General features: G+C 55.5%; 1 protein-coding gene across 1 annotated transcript in view; it reads left to right on the plus strand.

Annotated features, from left to right (window-relative positions):
• The window catches only part of CMIP (c-Maf inducing protein), a gene marked incomplete at its 5' end in the record, with an annotated part of 233,678 nt that overhangs the window by 143,039 nt on the left and 67,243 nt on the right, over positions 1 to 23,396 (plus strand). The window contains 2 exons of the mRNA XM_082676384.1: positions 1,834 to 1,959; positions 13,133 to 13,183. Of these exons, the coding sequence (XP_082532510.1) occupies positions 1,834 to 1,959; positions 13,133 to 13,183 (177 nt within the window). The remainder of the gene's footprint in view (positions 1 to 1,833; positions 1,960 to 13,132; positions 13,184 to 23,396) is intronic.

Genomic DNA, 23,396 nt, shown 5'->3' on the forward strand with positions numbered 1-23,396 from the left:
GAACAAATCGATGGGTCAAGTTACTCTTACTTCCTGAGCGTGGTAACTGATCGTACCAGGGAGATTTGAGGCAGCCTAAGCCCTCAGCCTTTTCTCCTCCGCCGCCACGACCACCGTACCTCAGCTTTGGCAGACAGAAATTGAAAATAAAACACCTCGTGGAGGTCCTCAATCCTCGGGGTAAAATTCACTTGTTGGGCCACCGATTTTAAATCGCTTGTATCACAGCTTAGTGGTCCGGGCAGAGATCCCTGAGTCAGCAGCTGAGTTCAAGCTTGGCCACGCCCCTTCCCGGCTGGGTGACTTTGGGCAAGTCACATGACCTGCTGAGTGTCAGCTTCCTCATCTGTGCAGTGGGGATGGCTCTTGTGAGGATTAAAGGAGATAGCACTTGCCATGTGCTTGGGGAGTGCTCGGCCTTTGTCAGAGCGTAGGAGACGTTAGCTGCTACTCTTCTCAGCTGCGTTGCACTCACCTCTGATTCTGCTGAAGTCTGGCTGCCTGGGGCCAGAGTGACAAGGACACTGCTGGTTCCCGGTGGCCAGCGCATCCCCCTGGTGCCTAGCGCCTTCTCCCCGTGACAGCGGAACTCACTCAGCCGTGAGTGGCTGTGAATTTCTCTTGCCCCACCCTTACCCCAGCATTGACCAATGATAGCCCTCATCATTCTCCCTTTCAGCACAAATGATGGAGCCCTTGCCACGCACCCGGCACTGGGGAGAGAGAGCAGGGACCAAGACACACACTGGCCTGACCTCACGGAGCTGCAGCCTGGCTAAGGAGGCAGACAGCAAACAGATAACACATAGGTCCACAGTAATTAAAACGGGTATGGTCGAGACTTCCCTGGTGGTCCAGTGGTTAAGGCTCCGTGCTTCCACTGCAGGGGGCTTGGGTTCGATCCTCGATCGGGGAGCTAAGATCCCACTTGCCTCGCCTCGCGGCCAGAAAACCAAAACATAAAACCGAAGCAATACTGTAACAAATTCAATAAAGACTTTAAAAATAGTCCACATCAAAAAAAAAAAAAAAAACCCAACAAAGCGGGCATGGTGAGCACGTAGGGCACAGGGAGGGATGTGACCAGGTGGGTTATGGGGTCTGGAGAGGAGAAGAGGAGTTGCCAGGGGTGGGTCGGGGGGACCACAGCCTTTTGGGGACCAAAGAGCAGCCTGAGTTTGCCGTGCTGTCAGCAGGCCTGTGTCTGTGTGTGGGGGCTCGGAAAGGGAGAGAGACGAAGGGGGTGGGGCCGGAGGAGGGCGCGAGACCATTCCTGCAGGGCCCCGTCGGTGGTGGACGGGAGTGTGGCATATGTGGTTGGGCCACTGGGAGCCACTGAAGGCTGCTGAGCAGGGGGGCAGAGGGATCGAGTTTGCCGACTTGGAACACGGCCCCGAGTGCCGAGTGGAGGACGCATATCTGTAGGGGGAGATGAGGCAAGGCGTCCAGTGGGGGTGGGTGGGCTGTGACTACTTTCTGGGCAGGAGAGGGTGGTGCCTTGGACATGGTGAGGGATGGAGGGGTCCAGGCTCCGGCTGTGCTGGGCCCCGCAGAAGCCCAGAGGAACACTGCACAGGCCTTGCCCTCAAAGGGCCCCCAGTCTGGTCCCAACTCTGCACGTCCCAACACATGGGCGGGTGTCCACCATGGCCCCCCTCCCCTCCAGCTGGATGCTGCCAGCTAGGAAAGATGGAGTCCTTTGGTCCCCAGAGTTGCCAAGTGACTGTACCAGCTCGGTCTGCTTGTTGCTAGAGTGAGAATGTTTTCCAGTGCAGATATCGTGCCTGATCTTGTAACCAATGTATGTCTTCGCTTTTTCTTTTTTTGTTGCAGCCAACTGGGTACATGGAAAACTCAGTCTCCTACAGCGCCATAGAAGATGTTCAGCTGCTGTCCTGGGAGAATGCCCCGAAGTACTGTTTACAGCTTACAATTCCTGGGGGAACTGTCCTACTGCAGGTAGGATAAATAAACATGAACAAGCAGTTTCTGCTCCGTATCCCCACTCACTTGCCCTCCTCTTATCCCTTGGAGGGAGACAGCCAACTATTAAGAGGAAAGGTTGTTTCACTTAGGATGTTTTTTTCCTCCAAGTACAAGAAAGGTGTAAATTGGGGCTTACTGTGGGAGACGGAGGAGTGCGTGCGGATGGAGCTCCTGCTGCACACCTGCCACCATCTAGGAGCTTTCCGTGTTGTGTTTTTATTGCTCTTAACAAAGCCAAAAAATAGGTTTTCTGATCTCCATTTTACAGATGAGGAAACTGAGGCACACAGGCACAGGCTTTAAAAGGCTGTAGAAAGCACGTACTTCGAGTGAGGAGGTTTCTTACTTCTCATTGATCTCAGTCTTTTGAGCCTCTGATGGAAATATGAGCCATCTCCTTGGAAAAGGGTGCATTTTGTGTGTATTGATCAAGACTGTTGGTTGGATATGATGCAAACATTATTCAAATGACCTGAAGCAAAAAGAGAATTGGATGCTGTAAGTGTATTAAAGTAAGTGGAAGTCTAAGAGAGGACTTCAGGCATAGCTGGACCCAGGAGTCAAATGCTATCATTAATATTCAGTCTCTCTCTATCTCCTGGCTTTGCTTCTGTGTGCTGGTTCATTACCAGGCAGAGGCTCTCCATGGGGTGGGAAAGATGGACTTCTGGCAGCCTCAAACTACATTCTTGGAGCTTGTAATGCTTAAAAAACGTGAGAACGCATTTTCCTTTCAGTATCTTTCCATAAAATCTCATGGAAGATTCTGATTGGCCGTGCTATTGTCCGATTCACCGCAGGGGATGCCCTGTCCTGGGTTACATGCCCACCTTTACAGTGGCAGCTGTGTACTCTGATAGCCCTACCAGGACCTCATGGGAGGGGAGAGGTGGGTCCACCAAGAAAGGAATTGCAGCAGAAATAATAGCACGGCTGCTGCAGTACATGCATGTGACGTGTTCTGTATCATTTCAGGGAGTGCCACCCCACTTTCCAACAGGGACCCCAAGTCAGAGACTCCTTGTCCCGAGAGAATTTACTCTCTCATCATTGGGAGGATGGTCTGCCTTGGGCTTTCTTCTAGGAACGTTTTCTAACTCTGTCAGTCCGGGGAGACCTGCTTTGAGCCCAAAGAGATGCCCCCTAAAACTTGTTTGAAAAGTGGCCACTGGATTGTTTTACAACATTGGAGCCAAGAGGCACACAGTTTGGCCTCTGAGGAATGCCGAGCCCCAGAAGCTGCGTGTAACAGCTAAGCATCCTTTAGGAAAACCCCGTCATTCACTGATGTCTCTTGGAAGACACCAGAGCCACACCTGCCTGTCTGTTTTCTTCTTAAATCTCTCACTCTCTACAGTTTGAATCACGGAGCACTGAGCCTGCCGTCCCATGTGCTAGGGCTGGGGGTGGGGAGGTGAGTCAGCCCCTCGGCCCCATCCTTGAAGAGCTCCTGGGCCCCCCCGGGGAGACAGAGCCATAAACAAATGACTGCAGAGGTAGCAGCTGAAATAGAGGCCTGTCCCCAAGGACTGGGAGCCCAGAGCAGGGAGTGACTCACTGGGCCTAGGGGTACCAAAGAAGGCTCCCCCCGGGATGGTGATATTAGAGCTGGGTGTAGAGGGATGAGTAGGAATGGGCCAGGATGGGGGGCCACACCCTCCGGGCAGAGGGAAAAGGGGGTATAAAGCATGAATGTGGCGGAGGGGGCCTTTGCTGCCGTGGAGAAGAGGGGGAGGTGGATGCAGGGCCTTGCCCATGCGTCCGGAGTTGTTGGGTCGCAGCCAGACCATACAGGTCTGTTAGCTGAGTGGAGAAGCCACAGTGTCATTCTGAGGGGCAGTAGGGAGTCACCGAAAGCTCCTAAGAGGTGGTGGCCCAGTAGAGGGATCAGTCCGTTTGCAGGGCAGAGGGTGCTGGATCCATGAGTGCCACGGGCAGGCAGGACGGAGGGAAACCTTGAGATAGCCCAGCTGGAGGAGGGAGGGCCCCGAGCCCCCAGCTCCCTGGGTGTGATGGTCGCTCCCCTGGTAGAGGCAGCTGGGTGGCCTCATTGCTTTGGGGGCTGGAGGGGCAGGCTACCCCCAAGGAGGACCTGAGCATCACTCGCCCCGGGGACGGGGCAGTGCGGCTTGGAGGATGCACGTCACCGGGCAGCGCCAGAATGTCCCTTTAATCTTGGCGGTGGCCATGGGCCGGCTGTGATGACTCGCCCGGCTGGGGCTGTGTCCCGCGGTGGCCTCACGTCACAGCTCCCCCTGACGTGTTGACGGTGGGCGGGCGGGCCTGCGGCTGCTCTGCACCCCTGTCTCGCCGGGTCCCTGCTCCAGTGGACGGCGCAGCTGTCACAGCCCAGGCACCTGCGGGAGCCAGAGCGGGACTCAGACCCAGGGCAGGACTCAGACCCAGGGCGGGAAGCGCTCGCAGCCTCCGCCCGCCCGTCCCCCGCCCCCCACCCGGGGAGGCCCAGGTGGGTGCAGCCCTGCCCCTGCCGCCTCGGTCTCTCCGTCACTGTCATTTCCATCGCTTCTACCTTCCTTCCTTCTTGTCGTCACCCTCCTCCTCTCCCTCCTGTGATTCATGGGTGGCGTGTGGCCGTCTTGTTATGTAAGCGGGTTCGAGTCATCTTGGAGATGGGCTCCACGCTGGGAGGTCCGTATGGTTATGGGGCAGCCCGGGGTAGGGGTCCCGTGGGGCCCGGGGTGGTGCCCGGAGGTGGCAGGCAGGGCGTCCCTCCCATGCTCTTGGGACGGTCAGCAGGATCCTCTGCTTTGGTTTGGTCCCGAGTCCCGTGACAGGAGCCAGAGCAGTGGCGTGACAGAGCAGCCTTCCCTGCTCCAGTGGGGGGTGGGCGGGGGAGGACCGAGAAGCAGCCAGGTGTGCTCGGGGGGGTCAAAGCCACACTTCACCTGGGTGCTTCTGGTCAGCAGAGGGTGAAGATGCCGTGAACCATGCTGTCCCTACATCAGCCACTGGCCACACGGGGTTGTTTGCACTTAAATTTAAGTTAATAAATCAAGAAGGCAGTTTCTCAGTCCCCTAGCCGTGTTCCGAGTGCTCAGGACACATGTGTGGCCCGTGGCCGCTGTTGTGCCGATGGAGAACGTTTCCATCATCACACAAAGGATGTGACCCCAGAACTTTTCATTTTGACCCCATGCTCCGTGCACCGCTCCCGCCATGGGAAATAGCCTGAGAATGCAGGGGGGGTCCGTAGGGTTCCAGCATTCCTGCGTCCCTGAGTAGGGTTCCATCCTGCTGCATGTGGCACAGCTGTTCTCTATGTAGGGGTGACGTCTGGGGGTCACAGGGGTCCTTGCCCTAGCGTGCCCGGTCTCTCTGTCTCGTTCAGGTTCTCCGTATCCACGTACGTCTGTTTCCCTCTGACTCTCTTTGACACCTCTTTCTCCATCTCTCCCCTCCCCTCCCCATCTCTGTCTCTTGATATACCTCGCTCTCTGCTTCTCTTGTAGTTTCTTTTCCTCTGGTGTCTTTCTCCAGGCCTCTCTCTCCACCTGAGCCCTTCTCTCTGTGTGTCTGGACTGAACGCTCTCCTCCTCTCTCCCTCCCCTCTCCCTGCCCCTCTGCCCACAGCGTCCTTACCCAGCTGCTTTATGAGAATTTGACTCGGTACCTCACTCAGACCCCTGGGAACTGACCTGGGAACTGAGTTCAAGGAAGGCTAAGAAACTCTCTCAGGCGGACACGCCCCCCCCCCACTCTGCTCAGAGACACGGAGCAACACGCCAGCAGGTCGAGTCACCAGGCAAAGGCGCCAGCCTTCTTCCAGCCTGGGTCCAATCGGTGTGTTTCTGGATGCTTTGTGCTATTTCATCGTGAGCTCCCTAATATGCCATGTTATTAGACTCCCCGGGGGCAGAAAGGACCTATTTATCTTCCTTCTTCCCTTAATGCCCTTTCGGCTGGCATTTCGCCGTGAGGAGTATCTCCACAAGTACATAAACAGTGCCGTGAAAGCATCCTGCGGGGTGCTCCTTGCACGCCTGCGGGGTCGGGGAGCGAGCGGGGATTCAAGAACTGGGTGGCGGCACGTCACCTTCCGGGGAGCTCTGCCTCCCAGATGGGTTTCCACCCATTGATGAGAAGCGGACAGAGGCCACTGTTCGGAAAAAACAAGCTTTTGGGCGGGACAAGAGCAAGGGGGCCCGCCCGCCCCCCCTTTCCCACGAGCTTCTGCTGCTGCTGCTTTCTGGAACGGCTTCCAAGACCCGCTCTTCTCCCTGACATTCCCGAAAGCCCCTCAGGAGACCAGGCAACTGTTGATCCCAAACGCTGGCAGCAGGGGCAGGGACAGGGCGGGTGCCCTTCTTACTGGAAGCCAGAGAGAAAGACCTTTCCGGCCTGAAAAGCACGTGCTGTTTTTTCCCTAAGAAGCTGGGCCGGGGAAGGCGAACCTGGGAACGCTCACCCACCCACGGTGCACCCTTGACTGTTTATCTCACCTCTCGAGACAATACAACAATGAGGGAGAACTTGGCAACTTTCGAAGAGGAAATTAGGCAGAATTTGCCTGGAACGAGGCCCTTTCGGTATTCGAAAGCTTTATCACTGGGAGAGGTCGGCGCCTGCCCGAGCAGGCCTGCCTGCTTCCAGGGGTCTTTCCCAGGCTTGGATCCGGGCTCCGCTGAGTGACCCTCAGGACTCAGAGGTGGGCCCTGTGTCCCGTGGGGCCGGGTCATCCAGGCTCAGCCCTTCACACGTCAGTGTGGTGACTCCGCGGAAACTCACTCTGTCCCCCAGGCCGGGCACAGCCCAGTGTGCTCTCCATTCCCCTGGAAGGCACTTAGAGATGCCTGTGCTGGGATTCCGGACGTCCCTCAGCAGCCCCTATCCTTCTTCGAAACTAGACAAGCCAAAGGAAGGAGCAGGATGAACCCATCCCCTCTGGGATGTCGCATCCTCTCTGGTTCCGTCATCGAGAGGGGACGCAGCTGTGAGGATGCGGTGGCCACACCACAGGTTGCCTCCCCTCTTCTGGAGGAAACTTCTGGCCTACCCTCTTGTTGGCGGTGCGGGGCCTCCTGGTGATTGGAGCCTTCCCGTTCATCAGCACGGCGCTTTCAGATTCCCCAGCCCAGTTCCTGGGAGCCCAGCTGCAGAGAGAGCAGGCTGTGGGCTCAGCCCAACCGGAGGCCCAGCCCAGCTCTACCATGCTCTCTCTACCTTTGTAACCTTGGGCAGCAGGATAACCTCTCTGGGCTGGCAATTTATCTGGAAACCGGACCCATAATACCTGTCTCCTTGGGTGCCGTGAGCATCAGCGATATTACATGTAAAATCCTTAAACACTACGCCTGGTGCACAGTAGGTGTTCAGGAAAAGACTGCCTTGATTATTTCTAGAGCCCTCGTCAAATATGACATGGGGAAGAGAGGGTATCGAGGCTGGACAGTTCTTTTGAAGTTTACTGCACATGAAATGTGCTTCAGTGAACAGAATGGGTATACCGATGCTTCAGCCAGCCAGCCATCTATTCACCTACCCATCCATTTATCCATCAGTCCGTTCACCCATCTGTCCATCCACCTATCCATTTATCCATGTATCCATCCAGTCATTCATTCATTCATTCATTCATTCATTCAACAAGTCAGCCAAACTTCCATTTAGCAAACATTTATCTGAGTTTTACGGACACAGTGTTGAATAAGTCAGACAGGGTCCCCGACCTCACAGGGCCCACAGGCTGGAAAGGAAGAAAAACAGCGAGACAAGCGATCACAGGGCAGTGTGACCTGTTCAATGAGGCGTCGTCACCTGATGTGGTCAAGGGTGGCGAGGGGGAAGGCACCACTCAGACAGGCATTCCAGAGAATTGCCATTTCAGGTGAGACACGAAAGGTGAACAGTTCAGCAGGCATTGAGGGAGGGGGTGAAGGGTTGTCCACACTGTGTGAAAGCCAGACTGAAACAAAGCAAGCCAGGTTATGCTAGGTTATGCTGCAGTGACAAGCAGCCCTGAATTCTAAGTGGCTTCAAACAGCAAAGGATTATTTCTCACTCCTGCTGCATGTCCATCATGGGTCGGCTGGGAGCACGCTCCATCTGCAGTCTTTCTGGTCAGCAGGGCAGGGGGAAGGGACCTCCTCAGTCGTGCGCTGGCTCGTCAAGGCTTCCACCGGAAGTGACACAAGTCCCATGGCTGTGCATTCCTACCTCGTGCCCGAAGGAGAGCTGGAGACGTTGGGGGAGGACACGATGAGACCACAGCAAGTCTGGGTCTTGGTTTCCTCATCAGAAACAAGGCTGGAGAGGAAAAGGTTGGGTCAGAGTCGGGTCCTTACCCTTTGGTCCGTGGTGTGTTCTGAAACTGCTTGCACAATTGTGTGTGGGGTGGGGAGGGGGGTTGTACACATGTGCACGTTACTTGGGTGCGAGTCCACAGCTTGTGTCAGGCTCTCAAAGGGTTTCAGGTTCCCATAAACCCCCAAAAGACCCAGTAGCCCTGGTCTGGGTGATCCTTGAAATCCCTTTGAGCCTCTGAATCAAAGAGCCGTTTGTTACAGTGGACGAACACGGCCAAGGCCTCTGTCTTCCTCCAAAGTGCAGCAAGCCTGCAGCGGAAGAGGGGACCGTGGCCGCCTCCCCTCCCAGTGGAGCTGGAAGGAATGAGCCCGCGGGTGGACGGGAGACATTGGGTGTCTCTGCCTCCCAGGGAAGGTGGCTCGGGAAGCTGGGTGGCGTCACCCTTCCCCAGCAGGCTTCTTGTGCTTTGCCTCGCCTGAAATTAATTCACTCAGCGGACTCTTTAACACCAGACTCACTGCGGAGGCAGCACTTAATCCCACTGGATCCTGCCTCCTTTCCTAATCCTGTGGGCAGGACAGATAACCGGCAGGGGGCGTGGGCAGGGTAAGGGCTCTAAGAGCTGGGAAGCAGGGGAGGGAGGGTGGACCTGGCCAGGGCCTCGGGGAGGGCAAGGGGTTTCAAAAGCAGAGAAAAGTGGGCGAGCGCCCTCGAAGAACGGTGGGCATGGGGGCGATGGTGTGGTCAGGGCAGGGCTGGGTCGGACTCCTGCGCGGGCCGCAGGGCCCTCCACCTGCTCTGAGACTCGATTTCCTCATCTGTGAGATGGGAGTTTGCACGCACTCTCCCACATGAGCAAAGACTTGGAAAACGCAGGTTGTCCTGCCTGAAAGGTTAGGCTGAGAGGGGAGATGACAAAGGGCAGGTGAGATGGTGGTTCATGTCCCTGAAGAAATTCTCCTCCCCTCCAGACAGTGAGACGGCTGTGAAAGGCGGGGCACACAGACCCAAGTGAGACCAGGACAAGGCTGGACCGGACACGGGGCAGGAGACGAAATCTCTGGAGCTGTCCCTGCTCAGCAGCGAGCTGGGCACATTGAATGAGCTCTGGGCAGGGCCAGAACCATCTGGCGTGTGAGCCCTGGGACCTGGCGGTGCCAGGAGGGCTCCCAGTGTAACTGGGAGAAGCTGTGTCTCTGGGAGCTGGCTGGCTTCTTCTGGAGAGACAGCTGCAGGGAAAAACGGATTCGGCGGGGCCGTGGGGACCCATCAGGACTCCAAGACGCAAGCAGCAGAGGTGGACTCAGGCTATCGCGAGCGGGAAGGGAAATATACTAGAAGGACTGGCGGGATCCTGGAGAGCCGAGGCCGGTGTGGGAGCCGTGTCCCAGCCCAGTAACCATCTTTAAAGGAAGACACAGCCCTTGCTTCATAAAGAATTGTCAGCCCCCCACCCCCCATCTCGACATCACTTGCTCGAGACCCAGAGTCCCAGCAGGAGCTTCTGATTGCCCAGTCAGATCACCTGCTCACACATGGCCAAGGGAGGGGCCAAGAGGCCCATTTAAAGATCTTTAGTCCCCTGCTGGCCTAGCCCTTAGGTTAGCCTTCTGGGCTTTCACTGCCGTGGCCCAGGTTCAATCCCTGGTCAGGGAACTGAGATCCCAAAAACAAAAAAAAAGATCTTTAACCGGGACTCACACTGGAGAGGCCCCAGAATGGGAAGGGCTGGGCCTGGTTGTGGGGAAGACTGGTCTGTGTTGGACTGGATTGCCGAGGCAGAGAAAGGAGTCAGCATCCACCACTTACTACCATTGCCCTCCTGTTTCTTGCATTGTTTGTTTGTGTTCATTCGTTCTTGTGCAACCAGCCCTGATGGTACTACTGGCCACGCTAATCAGAGTGAGGGAGTTGGAAATGAGACCCTGCCCTCAGGGAGTTTACAGTCCTCTCGTTCGTTCATTTGTTCATTCCTTCAGCAGGTCTCTCTCAGGCACCTCATGCCCCAGGCCCTGGGGATACAGTGATGGTCACACGGGGGTCACACACGGGTCACTCGTGTCGGCAGGGCAGCATGCTGGGTTGCCCAATGGGCGCAGAAGAGGGAGAACATGGGTCTTCTTCCCCCGCTCCTTCTCCACTTCCCTCTCCTCTGCTGTCTCCTCTCTCTTCCTTTGTGTCTTCTCTCGGTCTTTCAGTCCAGCCAGTGACACCTTGTGGGCACTGTCTGGGCCCCCCGTGGACCCTCAGAACCAATGCAGTGATCCACGTCAGCACTAAACCAACCTGGCCATGCCTCCTGTATTCATTTCCTACTGCTACCGTGGCAAGTTACCACAAATTTACCACAAAAACAACACACATTTGTTATCTGACTATTGTGAAGGGCCGAATCCAACACAGGTCCCACTGGGCTAAAATCAAGGTATGCGCAGGGCTGGTTCCTTCTGAAACTCTAGGGAAGAATCCATTTCCTTGCCATTTCCAGCTTCTAGAGGCCGCCTACATTCCTGGGCTCATGGCCACATCATTCCAACCTCTACTTCCCTCTCTGACTCTCTGACCTCCTGCCTGTCTGTTATATAGACCCTTGTGATGACTTTGGTTCACCCAGAGATTCCAGAATCATCTCCCCATCTCAGGGTTCTTCACTTAATGACATCTGCAAAGTCCCTTTGCACCTAAAGTAACGCATTCCCAGGGTATTAGGACATGGACAGTCTTCGGAGGCCCCTCATTCAACCTACCACACCTCCCCTCTCTCTGGCTACGTCGGTGTGTTAAAAAGCAGACAGATGGTCGCAGACCAGAAGCATGCTGCAGCCAGCTCATACCGGCTTGTACCAGCACCCAAGAGCCGATCGGGGTCAGCTCTTCTCAGCTCTGGTCCAGGGACGGCCCCTGGTAGCGTGGAACCGACCCAATGCCATCATTCACGGAAGGCCCCAGGCACACTGTGCCCGGGGCTTTTTATCCAGGAGAGCCTGTTGTGACGCATTTATCAGCACAGCGCTGGCCGTGCTGCTGCCGGCTCCCTGCTGCTGGTAGTGTTTGCACATGCCTGGCGCCGCGCTGAGTAAGCGTTTTACAGGGATTATCTCATCATTTGGTATCTGCACCGCTACTCCTGAGTGTGGGATGTATTTTGTCACCCTAATGAACAAGAATTGTCCTGAGAGCACATCTAGGTCAGCACTGACAGGAGGTGACCCAGGCACGGACCCTCCAGAGGGGGGCTTCTGGTCCCCGTGGTGGACTCCCCTTCAGCCTCTGCTGCCCCTGTCAGGTGTCACGGGCTCTGCATCATCAGGGAACTTGCTCCAGCTCACACCAGGGCAGAATGGGGGCTTGAACCCGGGTCTGCTGGAGACTCAGCTGCTGCAGATGTTCCTGCATCACATGGAGGGTGTCCCCCAGCCTGCTCCCCACGCGGGGCAGAAAGACAAACTCACCTTGCCTCCAGGTGCAGGAGTGGATCTGTTCAGGGTTTGCAATGAGTCTCCGAGCTTTGCTCACGGGAGCCTGATTCCCGGCTGCACAGACCGCTGAACTGGTTCATTCGTTCTGGCCCAGAGATTTGCCCAAACTCTGCCCCGGGCGAGCTGCTGACATTTCGTCGATGATTTGGCGGGAGTGGGGGGAGGTCATCTGCAAGACCTGGATCTCCTTGAACGAGGGTGACCCCAAGTTGCACACGCTGTGCGTGCGTGCACATGTCCACCTGTGTGGCTCAGGAAAAGAAGATGGGCCTTCCTGCTTGGGGCGAGGCTCCGGCCCTGTCAGAGCCCCTTGCCCATCAGGGTCACGGCGACTTGAAACAGGGAGCTGCGGGGTCAGGCAGGGAACAGACGCTGCATTTCTGCCTTGGGGGTGGCCAGCAGCAAACTTGAAACGCCGTCACACTGTGGTTTCAGCATGAGTCAGACCGCCGGTTCAGGCCCTGCCCCACACCTACTGCCTGTGAGCCCGTGGGAGAGTTTAACCTCCCGAGCCTCAGTTTTCTCATCTGTACCATAGGGATAATGGTGCTGACAGTGCCAGCTTCCCCGCACTGACTGACGAGGACTGGATGAGCCAGTCCACGTGTGGGGCTCAGTGCTCCGTCTAGGGCCTGTCAGACGTGCCGTAAATACTGCTTTTGCCCTCAGCAAATCTGCTGGAACCGGGAGTGAGAGCGGCGTGAGGCTGAACGGCCCGAGGTCTCTGAACGGGTGTGGAGTGGATCAGGGAGGCCTGGCTCCCTGCGCGGTGCTTTGAAATGTAGTTCTGCCCGAGGTCAAGGCTGGGTGCTCTCTACCACGGCTTTCTGCAGTTGGCAGGAGGTGCAGTGGTTAAACCCGCAGGCTTGGAAGCCGTGCTCTGGGTTTAAGTGCGGTCAGTGGACGTGAGAGCTCAGGGTCTCAGTTTTTCCCTTTGTGAAATAGACGCAGTGTTGCCCGCCTCGTAGGGCTGTCGTGAGGGCTGGTGACAGATTACGTGGATCACAAAGGCCCGGTGCCTGGAGCAGGGCTTGAGGAGCACCCAGGCAGCTACATTATCATCCTCATCTCCCTACACGCCTCTTCCCCTGGCCCCTTCTCTGATCCCGGATGAGTTGAGATATGTGTACAGTTTAAGCTCTTCCAGGCACCAGTGTCTACCCAGCAGAATAAGCGCCCGGTGGCAGCAGTGTCTATTTCAGACAAGTCCCCCAGGTGACCACTTCCGGTCTGGTTTTACACACAAGGGGTTCAGCTTGGTGCCTGCCTCGGAAGGCTCTGCAGGGCCACGGGGCAGAGCCTGCAGGACAGAGCCGGCTGGGGCTCTCATGCCGGCCTGGAAAATGCTCTGAAATGCAGCGAGCCGGCGACCTGACCTTGCTGTCCTGTTCTTCTCATTGCAGGCTGCCAACAGCTACCTGCGAGACCAGTGGTTCCATTCTCTGCAGTGGAAGGTAAGTCCTGACTCGCTTGCTGGTTGGAGGAGCTGGTCTGCCACCCAGAGACGTGAGGGCAGAGGTCTCCTGCCTTCTAGGAGGCTCAGCCCAGGGGCTTTGCTCCACTGTGTGGAAGCCCCCCACCTCCCTCTTGGATGGTTGATACCTTTCCCCCTTGCGATGGTGACACTGTGCTCGTGCCCGGCTGGCCCTTGACTTTGCCCAGGAGCCTTATCGTGTGGTGCCTGCTTGATCTCAGGACAGGGGCTCATCTGAGGGGCTCAAGGTGATGGGTTGAAAGGAACTTCCGAAGGTGCCAGCAGAGGTAAATTTATCAGAGGTGCAGAAGCCCAACCGTATTTCCAGAGGCTTCACTTCCTTTGGCCCTAATTTCCCAGTTCTAGCTCTGCATAGCATGGTCCCCGGCCTTCTAATACACACAGTGAATTAGCTCCCGACTGGTCACCTTCAAGACCCAGGGGCCAGATTTATGAGAAGGGTCCTCCCAGCCCCCTGGGGAGTCCGCGTTCTGCTCCGTGGCTCAGGACCTTCGCACCCTGCCCCCCTGTCTCTCCTGCCTTCTGACCTTTTAGTTTAGAACAAGGCGTGACAGGCCCACGGGCTCGCAGAGCCAGCAGGGTATGGCTAGGATGACCGGTGCCTGTCCTGAGCTGTCACCTTTACTGTAATCTGGAGCGCGGTGGGGGACGAGCAGCTGGCCCTGGACAGGGTTTGAGACCATGTACCGTGTTGGGATGACCAAAGGGACACTTAGAATTCTTCTCGTGCCTCTGGAGGGGCTCTCGTCACAGCTGGGCGGAGGACAGAAATACAACCCCGGAAAATTACATTCCTGGTCCCAAAGAGGGCCACTCCCCTCCTTTCCCCGACAGCTGCAGGTCCTCTCCTTTGTGCCAGCGTGGCCATCTCAGAGGCTGAACGCGAGTCTCCAAGTTGGGGCCGCAAAGGGAAAGGACTGGCATTTACTGAGCACCTACTGTGTGCCTGGAGCATGAGGCTGGCCCATCATGCCTATTGTTCTCTGGGAACACCTAAAAGGCAGTGCTTGTGAAATGTGTGAATATTATGCAGCTACAAGGGATGACTAAGATGGTGGGCATAGAAAGCCAGATTTCGGGAGATCAGTGACAGCCAGAAGGATGATTTAAGAGTGACAAGCTTGAAAGGTACACATTCAGACGTCAAGGATTGCATGTGGGGTTCAGACAGTTGATTGAGCAAGTACAGAACTGGGGATCCCTGGACTTCTAGCAGTTCTCATAAAGACCTGGATATCTGCACTCAATTTTGGTGGTGTTTGGTTTGTGTATGGTTGTTAAATCTAATCAGTTGAATTTTTAAAAAGAAAAGAGGGCTTCCCTGGTGGCGCAGTGGTTGAGAGTCCGCCTGCCGATGCAGGGGACGCGGGTTCGTGCCCCGGTCCGGGGAGATCCCACATGCCGCAGAGCGGCTGGGCCCGTGAGCCATGGCCGCTGAGTCTGTGCATCCGGAGCCTGTGCTCCGCAACGGGAGAGGCCACAACAGTGAGAGGCCCGCGTACCGCAAAAAACAAAAAAAGAAAGGAAAGCAAGCATCGCGGAAACTCAGATCAGGATATCAAGGAATCAGCAGATGCTCAGCAGTGAGTGGCCCTTTTGCCAGGTGAAGGAGGGTGACCTTTGTTCTCACTGTTTCGATATCTGCTTGTGTTTTAGGCATGTGTAAGATGCTAGCAGTTTTTCCCTTTGGACACCCCCCCCATAATTTAGGTATGCTGCCACCAGGTGGCAGTGATATTTCAGTATCACCGACCTGATTTCATTTCTGTGGCTCTTTGCCACTCGGTTTTGATGAGATTGGAGGGAGGCGCGCTCTCCTTCCTTGTAAAATGGCAAAGAAACATAAGGTGTTTCTGAGGTACTGCCTGCGGGTGAAATGAGTTGAGACCCAGATTCGAATCCTGGTTCTATAGGTGACTCATCTTGTGGTCCGCATAGATTCTAGCAAGTGTTCATTGATCCATATGTGGTTACTGAGTACCTACAATATACAAGGCACAGCCAGGGGCTTTCCTGTTCCTTGTCATTCAGCAAGTGACAAGGCTCAGAGAGGTCTAGTTACTTGCCCATAGTCACACAGTGGATTTCAGTACAGCTTCGTGGAGCTGCCCTTTCTCCTCCTTTATCCAGCTGTGTGTGATCCTGAGCTTTGGCCTTTTCAGCCCACTCGGGATGTGTCCTGCTTCTCCTCCCTGATACAGCCACTCTCTCCTCTGTATTTACCACCAACCATTTGGGGTTTTTCTTTTTCTTTCCTTTTCTTTTCTCCATCTTTAACTAAAAGGGGGGGGGGGAATCAATAGAACATCCAAAATTAAGGACTTTAGAAACCCCACAACCTCAGCTTGAGTTTTAAAAATTTCTAAATGTTGTGTTTATCACTTTTTCTCCTATACCATCGTATACGTCCCTGTTGTAGCCGCAGCGCAGATAGAGAATACTTTTTCTATTTTTAAAGAATGTTAGCTCTTAAATGCTGCATTCCTGTTGCTTTATCGAGTTTTTATCCAGTTATGCTGACACCTCCAGGGCATTCTCCACAGGTGTGATATTGCCTCCAAGGGGGTCAAAATTGGTATTTTGGGGCTTAAAAAACCTTAAGTTATTCCAGTGGTGTGTGGCCTTCCTAGTTCAACCTACTCAACAAAATCTTACTGTCTAGAATTTAGTTTCAAAGGGATCAGGGCAAGGTGTGTGTGGGGGGGGCGGGGCGGATATCTTAAAAGGCTCCTTAGGAGAATGATAATGGAAAAGAAACTTGAGAAGCACCGCTCTAGAATCTACCTCAGGTTGTGATGTTGAACAAGGCAGAGTCTGAGTAACACACCTGTGTGATGCTCTTGATGCCCGTCTCCATCCTGGGGGTCCCATTGCTCTCGTGGCCTCAGCTCAGCTCTGTGCGTCCACAGGCCGTCACAGCGCGTCGGGAGCGTCCCCTCCGCGCTGGACTCTGTATTTTAAGCGTCATCTCAGCTCACTGAATGGTCTGTTGTTGACGTTTGCATGTGAGGGAATCGGAGTCACTTGTCCAAGGTGCCAGGGCCCCCAGAGGGGGGACAGGGGTTTGACCCACAACATCCTGGCCCCCGGACCCCCTTCCCTACCTCTCCCTCTCTCCGGGCATCTCTGCCCTTCCTCCCGGATTCCCGCCCTTGGGCAGCACTGATCAGGGAGGTGCAGGGAAGGCCTGGGGCCCGGAGGAGAATGACAGGAAGGGGGTGGGCCCTCAGCGGAGCACGCTGTCCTCAGGGCTCTCTGGGGAGACCAGGCCTGTTTGGTTTGGGTGGCTTGGCCCCTGAGGCCAGTTCCTGGGGGGATGGAGGCATAAACAGTTGTACTGAGTTAATGAGGCCTCATTTCTGACTCAGATGCACCTTGGAAGCCACATCCTGCGGAGACAGGCCTGCCCGTGTGTGTCAGGCTGTGAGGGGACAGGCCTGTGTGGGTGTACGAGGCCAGGAGGGGACAGACCTGGTTTGTGTGACACAGCCAGAGTGTGCTGCAGCCTGTGAGGGTCCAGTGTGTGTTTATAACGCTGTCAGGAAGCTGGCCTGTTTCTAGATTCAAGCCGAGAGGCCCAGGTGCTCACAGCTGTGAGGACAGGCCCGTCTGGGCGCACAAGGGCCTGGACCACAGGCCCCGAGTACCTGGCTGGGAAGAGACACGTGCATAAGGTGCCCCCGAAAAAGCCAGGTACCAAAAAGCACCCGCTTTGTGTAGCCGGCGCTTCTGGTGCCTCCAGCTCTGAAAAAACGCCTTCTCCCTCCCTGAGAGGGCTTCCTCAGCCCTTGCACAGAAGTCTTGAAAACCAAGATGATTTTCTCCCTGGGGGAAGCTGGGTCACCAACGACAGCCCCAGGGGCCGACCGAGCGCCGCGGCAGGGAGCAGGCTGTGTGAGACCAGAAGCCGCCTGTTTTCCTGTCGCAAGGCCGCCAGGCAGAGGAACGCACTTGGCTCTGGGAAAATCCCAGCCCAGGTTCGCATCCTCTCTGGCCTGCTGCCCTGGCCACGCTGCCGCCCTCTCCCCGAGTCCCCAGGCAGGGTTTCCCAAGCCCCTGGGGCGGCCACAGCGACGTGGTCACCCCATCCTCTGTAGAGGGTAGGAGGGTGGAGAAGAACGTGGGGTCTGTGTGCATGTGTGTGTGTGTGTGAGCGCGAGGGGGTGACTGTGTTATGGGTGCATTGGGTGTGGGGTGTGTTTTTTGGGGCCTCAGTTTTCTCCTCTGTGAAATGGGGAAATTGCTAACCAGCACCTCGCCCACTGGGTCAGTGTGAAGAAGGGCTGCCCTCCCAGGGCCGTGGGAGCATCATCCCCTGCGCCCTTATCAGAGCAGCCAGCGGGTGGGAGTGGGCACCCAGCCCCTGCAGTGCCCCCGTGGCATGTCTGTAAGATCCGAGGGGGTGGGCAGTCTGTCCTTGGAGGGCCCTGCCTGGCGCAGGCTGTGGGGCGCTCCTATCGCCAGGCCTGCAGTAGCGGTTCTGCAAGGTCTTTGCTACCCCGCCTCATGGATGAGGGGACGGCCATTGCCAAGGGCGGCCGCTCCCAGTGGTGTCACAGTCTAGCTTCCACATCAGGCCCTGGGCTGAGCCCCAACCAGGGTCCCCGGTGCATAGGTGAGGAACTGGGGGTGTAGGGCGTGCCTGGGAGCCTGGCTTCTCTCTCCCATCAGGTCGCCCTTTTGGGAAGGCTGGACCATCACCCCCAGTCCCATGCAGGGAGAGAGGCCCCGCTGGTGCTGAGATTCCTGGGGGAAGCTGGGTCAGCGGGGACAGAAGGCCCTTGAGCTGATGCTCCTCCCCTGAGGGGAAGCTGCGCAGGGGAAGGGTGGGACCTTTCAGTGGGTGCTGTCACCCTCCACTCTGACCTTCCTCCTGGACCCTCCTCCCTCTCCCTCTTGGGCACAGGAGTCCGAGACCTTTACTCCCAGGGGAAGAGCCACTTCTAGTCCCGCAGCCGCGGCCCCTGGACTACCCCGCTCTATCCACTGCAGATCGCCCCGAGCACGCATCCCCTAAAACACGTGCCCGAGCCTAAGTCCAGCCCTGCCTCAGCGCACGGCGGCCGGTGGCCTCAGCACCCGCCACGGGACGCTCCTCCTGTGCTGAGCAGATGCCCGCACCTCGCGTACCACCCCGCTGAATCCCTGCAGCCCTGAGGAGGGGACACGTCCTCCTGCTGCCCCATTTCACAGATGCGGAGACAGAGGCCGAGAGGTGAACTGCTTGCTCAAGGGCCCGCACCTATTAAGTGACAGAGCTGGGGTCTGAACACAAGTTTGATTCCAGAACCTGGGATCGTCACCACTGGGAACGTGGCTTCCGCTGCACACGTGTGTGTGCGCACACATACGCAGACACGCATACGCACCGGACAGTTCCTCCCTCACACCTGCGGGCTTGCGCTCCTGACCACCCCCATCGCCTGTCTGTCCTCGTGCCTTGCGTGTCGGGGGCTGTGGTATTTTTGTCTCGTGAAGCATTTCATGAGAGCTTTACATTTTTCTCTGAGTCTCACAGACGTCCCCGTGAGGATTATGTGAATTAACCTCTGACTTGGCCATCCCCTGCTTCTTGTGGGAAGGGCCAAGTGCCCCGCCCACCCTGCGTGGCACACGGCACACGGCAGACCACCTGGGCCTGGGCCCCGGAAGGTCAAGGTCAGGACCAGCCACTTACACATCTGCCCGAACACACCATGTCCCCCGTGTCCCCAGGTTCGAGCATCGAGGCTGTGTTACCTGACCTAGCCTTGCTCCTGGCCCCCCTTGGCTCTGGGCCACACGCTCCCATGTGGCTCCTGCTGGGCTCACAGTGTCTAGAGGGAAGGTAGCGACCCCTGTTTCACCTCCTGCCAGTTCCACACAGCCCATCCCTCCTGCCCCGCTCCCCTCTTTCTCTGCCCTTTTACCACGATCACGAAAACGCCTTTACAACCACATTCGAGGGCAGAGACCGCTCTGCTCTGGCCAGTCCCCACCTGAGGGTGGATTTTACTCCTGCAAATGCCCTTCCAGCTTTCGTCCACCTTTGCGTGGACCTTTTGGCAGCTGTGGCCAGGTGTGCAGACAGTCCTGCCAGCATTAACGCTGCAGCTTAAACGTTTCAGCATATGTCCATCACATCTGTAGAGAGGTCGTGACATAATTGACCAAAGGTAAATTTTAAAAAAAGAAAAAAAACAAAAAAAATTATATACATATATATGTATATACATACAGATGGATTATGTCTTCTGCAAAATAAATCAAAATAATATTAATAAAAAAAAATTGACCGAAGGACCTGCTTTTGGGCATTTGCACTGTTCCCGTTTTTCTCAGTTATAGATAATGCAGTCATGACTGTCACCTATAGCCAAGCTTTTGCTTCTTTTGAACTACGTTTTATTTAGGGCAGGTTTCCACAACAGTGGTTACCAGGCAGAGAGTAGGGGTATTTTTGTGTGTGTGACTCTTTCCACATACTGCCAATTTGCTCCCCAAAGGAAAATTTCTGTAATGCCTAAGGGGAGAGCTCTGGGCCACACTGCGTGAGTTCAAATCCTGGCTCTACTGCCCACGGGCTCTGTGACCCTGGACTAGCTGCTTTCCTCTGTGGGCCTCTTTTTCCTCCTGAATAAAGTGGGGGTCATGATAGGACCAAGCTTATTATGTTCCTGTGAGAGTTAAATGGGTTAGTAGCAGTAAAGAGCTTAGAACGGCACCTGCCACGGGAACAAGTATTGGATCAATGTTAATTCTTCTTCTTTAGTGATCAAGGCCTCTTTCCCTTTGTGTAGAAAGGCTCCCAAGGACAGGGCTCTAGAAGGAAGGGGGCACATGTATAGCACGCGTGCCACCAACCTCTGGTGAGCCCCATGACAGGCATCACTAATCAGTCACTGAACTCTTCTCCACATAGTACCTGCTGGTCAACCTGAGTTGACAGAGGGAGCGAACGCCCACCACACCCGCTTTAGTGACCTCCTGGACCTGTGGAATTTGAGTATTACTGGGAATCCACGTCCAGTCCTGTCAGTTCTGGCCTGTGTCTCCTTGGGGCTTTTTCACGGGAGCCTTTGCTGAGCTTCCTATTCTCCGCTGCCTGGGAAGGTCATGAGTGTCAGCCGTCCTGCCTCTGAGCAGGAAGGTAAATCCGGGAAGCAGGGCAAGGAGGGCAGGAGTTGCCCTCGGTCCTTTTACAGGCCCGGCCACAGGTCTGCTTCCTCCAGGTCGAAAAGGCAGGAATTCCATCCAGATTGATTTCTGGCACTTGGTCAAAGAGGGCTTTGTGACTTCCTATGAGGGATCAGAGGGATCCCACAGAGAACTGTGAAATGAGGGGCTCTCCCCACGAGGCAGGGGGCCCATCACAGTCCAGGACTTCTGGGGGGGCCCTCAGCGGGAGGTGCAGCTGGTGGCAGAGCCAGGCCCCCGAGAGCAGAGGCCCTCACAGATGTGAGTCCAGCCAGGCCACTTCTGCACCTGTGGTCAACGGAACTCGAGGGAGGCCATGGGGCCCAGACTGCCAGTCCCCCAGGGAGGGCCACAGTCCAGCCTCCAGCGACTCCCAGCCACAGCTCACGGCCCTCGGTGGGTCATCGGGGACCCTGTAACTAATAACAAAGGAAGCTTCAGGGTTTGAAACTAACAAGTGGCAGAGGGCAGGACGGCCTGGGGAGGAGAGCTCACGCTCTCCTGGGTTTTCTTTACAGTAAACGGAGAGAACACTTACTAGGTACCTACTAGCTTCAGGAGCTGTGCTGGGGGCTCTGATGTGTGTGCTCTCTTGCAGTCTTCTCAAAGTCAGGCCCATCTTGAAGGAGGAGCTGAGAGGGCAAAGGGGCTTGTCCATAGCTAGAACCAGGCAGAGCTGGGATTTGAACCTGGGGTGGTGGGTCTCCGAGCCCAACCCCCTTATCCTGGTGGGAGGAGACGCCATCTCAGGCCTGGAGAGGTTGCGGGTGTGGGCAGCGTAGCCCTGTGTCTGAGCCCACAGAGGCCAGGAAGCCCCAGATGGGCGTTAAGCCCTTGCAGTAGTCTCCACTTTCCCCAACCAGAGCTCTCTTTGGAATAGACATGGGGCACTTTGGTCTGTTTCGTTGTTGTTGTTTTGATAAATTTATTTATTTATTTTTGGCTGCGTTGGGTCTTCGTTGCTGCGCGCGGGCTTTCTCTAGTTGCAGCGAGCGGGGGCTTCTCTTTGTTGCGGTACGCAGGCTCTGGGCGCGTGGGCTTTGGTAGTTGTGGCACGTGGGCTCAGTAGTTGTGGCTCGCGGGCTCTGGAGCAGAGGCTCAGTAGTTGTGGCGCATGGGCTTAGCTGCTCCGCGGCATGTGGGATCTTCCCGGACTAGGGCTCGAACCCGTGTCCCCTGCACTGGCAGGCGGATTCTTAACCACTGCGCCACCAGGGAAGTCCTCTGGTCTGGTTTTTAAATAAACTTTTCAAGGGATAACATACATGTAGAAAAGTGCATAGATCAAAAGAGTGCTGCTGGATGAATTTTCACAAATTCCACAGAATCAACCTGTGTAACCACGCAGATCAAGACACAGAGCATGACCACCTCCCTGGTGCCCCCCGCCCCCGCCCCAGGCCCTCCAGTCCCTGCCAACCCCACCACCGCCCACCCCACCCCCCGCCCCCAGCACAGGAAACCACTCTCCTGCCTTCCAGCAGCATGGATTAGTCTCGCACGAACCTGAACTTCATGTAAATGGAATCGTACAGGCTGAACTCTTCTGTGCCTGGCTCCTTCGGCTCAAAATTATGTTTATAAGATTTATCTATGCAATATATAATATCCTGTGTAGCGGTAATTTATTCATTTGCTTTGCTCCATAGCATTCTGCTAAATGAATATAGACTATTAATTTGTTCATTCTGTTAATGGACAGATACTTCCAGGTTGGGGCTACTATGAATAGAACCATTATAAACATGTCTCCTGGTGAACGTATGTTTACAGCCTTCGGAGCACGGGCCGTAGGGTAAGCAGAGGGTCCCCTCTGGTGGATGCTGCCCAACAGTTTTCCAAAGTGGCCCAAACCAATTTATACACCTACCAGGGGTATACAAGAGTACTAAGGTGAGACATTTAAAATTGCATGTATTAAGATTTTCTTTTAATAGTGAAAAGGACAAAGAAAACTAAAAAAACTTCCCACTGTCCATAAACCTTTGTTAACACTTTTTAAGTTTAAAAATAAATGGAGCTAGAATGGAGACATAACAAAATGCACCCATTTATCTTTTGGGTCTGCTGAGTTTTGACTGTTGTCGTCACCTGAGTCACCACCATCCAGGTTCCCGTCACCCAGGACAGTTCCCTCCTGCCGCCTTTTCCAGCCAATCCCTCACTCCCCAGATATCCGCTGTTAGCATCTAAGACCAGTGAGTTATGCATGTACTCGGTAATTCTGAAAACTATAGAAGGGTGTAACATGCATAGTCTCTCCTCCCTCCACTCCATTTTCCCAAAGGCAGTCCTGTTAGTCTCATGGGGCCCTTCAGAAGGTTTTATGAAAATTCCTTTTAAAACACCACACAGGTTTTATTATCCACACTGGGTGTTCCTTGGTCCTTTACCCTTTAATTACGTATCGTGCTTGAGCTCATACACGAGCTCATACAGCACGTTCAGATCTACTTCATTTCTTTTTACGGTTTTGTAGTATTTTATTCAGACAAGCGTCAAGCCAGGTGGGACTTTAGATCTTTCGGTTTTTACTGTGGAGAAGCTGAGTTTCTGCGGGAAAGGACAGGCATTGCTGAGTGCCCGCCGTCCACCGGCCAGAGGCAGCGAGAGGCACCTTGTACCTAATCCTCACCCCTTTGGATCCCTCTAACCATCCCACTCAAAAGGTCAAGAACATGGAGCCCAGGGGCCCCAGGTGGAATGACCTGTCCGGGCCGCAGGGCAGGAAGCAGGGGAGCTGGGTTTGCACCACGTCCCTGGGACCCCAGGCCTTTCCCTGCCCCCTGCTGCCCCAGCACCGGGCTTGGAGACATTAGACACTCCAGTGCCCCCTGCATGACGGCCTTCCCTGGGCCTCAGGAGGGACGGGTGGCAGCCGACTCTCCAAACAGTCAGGAAAAGAAGGGCATCTGTGGGTTGTTTTTCTTTCCCAGACGAGGAGGGGGACCAGGGCTTCAGCGTGTCATCCCACGCACCCTTTGACGGGGCTGATG

The sequence above is a fragment of the Grampus griseus genome (assembly GCF_964374135.1).
Source record: "Grampus griseus genome assembly, chromosome: 19".
Classification (NCBI taxonomy): Eukaryota; Metazoa; Chordata; class Mammalia; order Artiodactyla; family Delphinidae; genus Grampus; species Grampus griseus.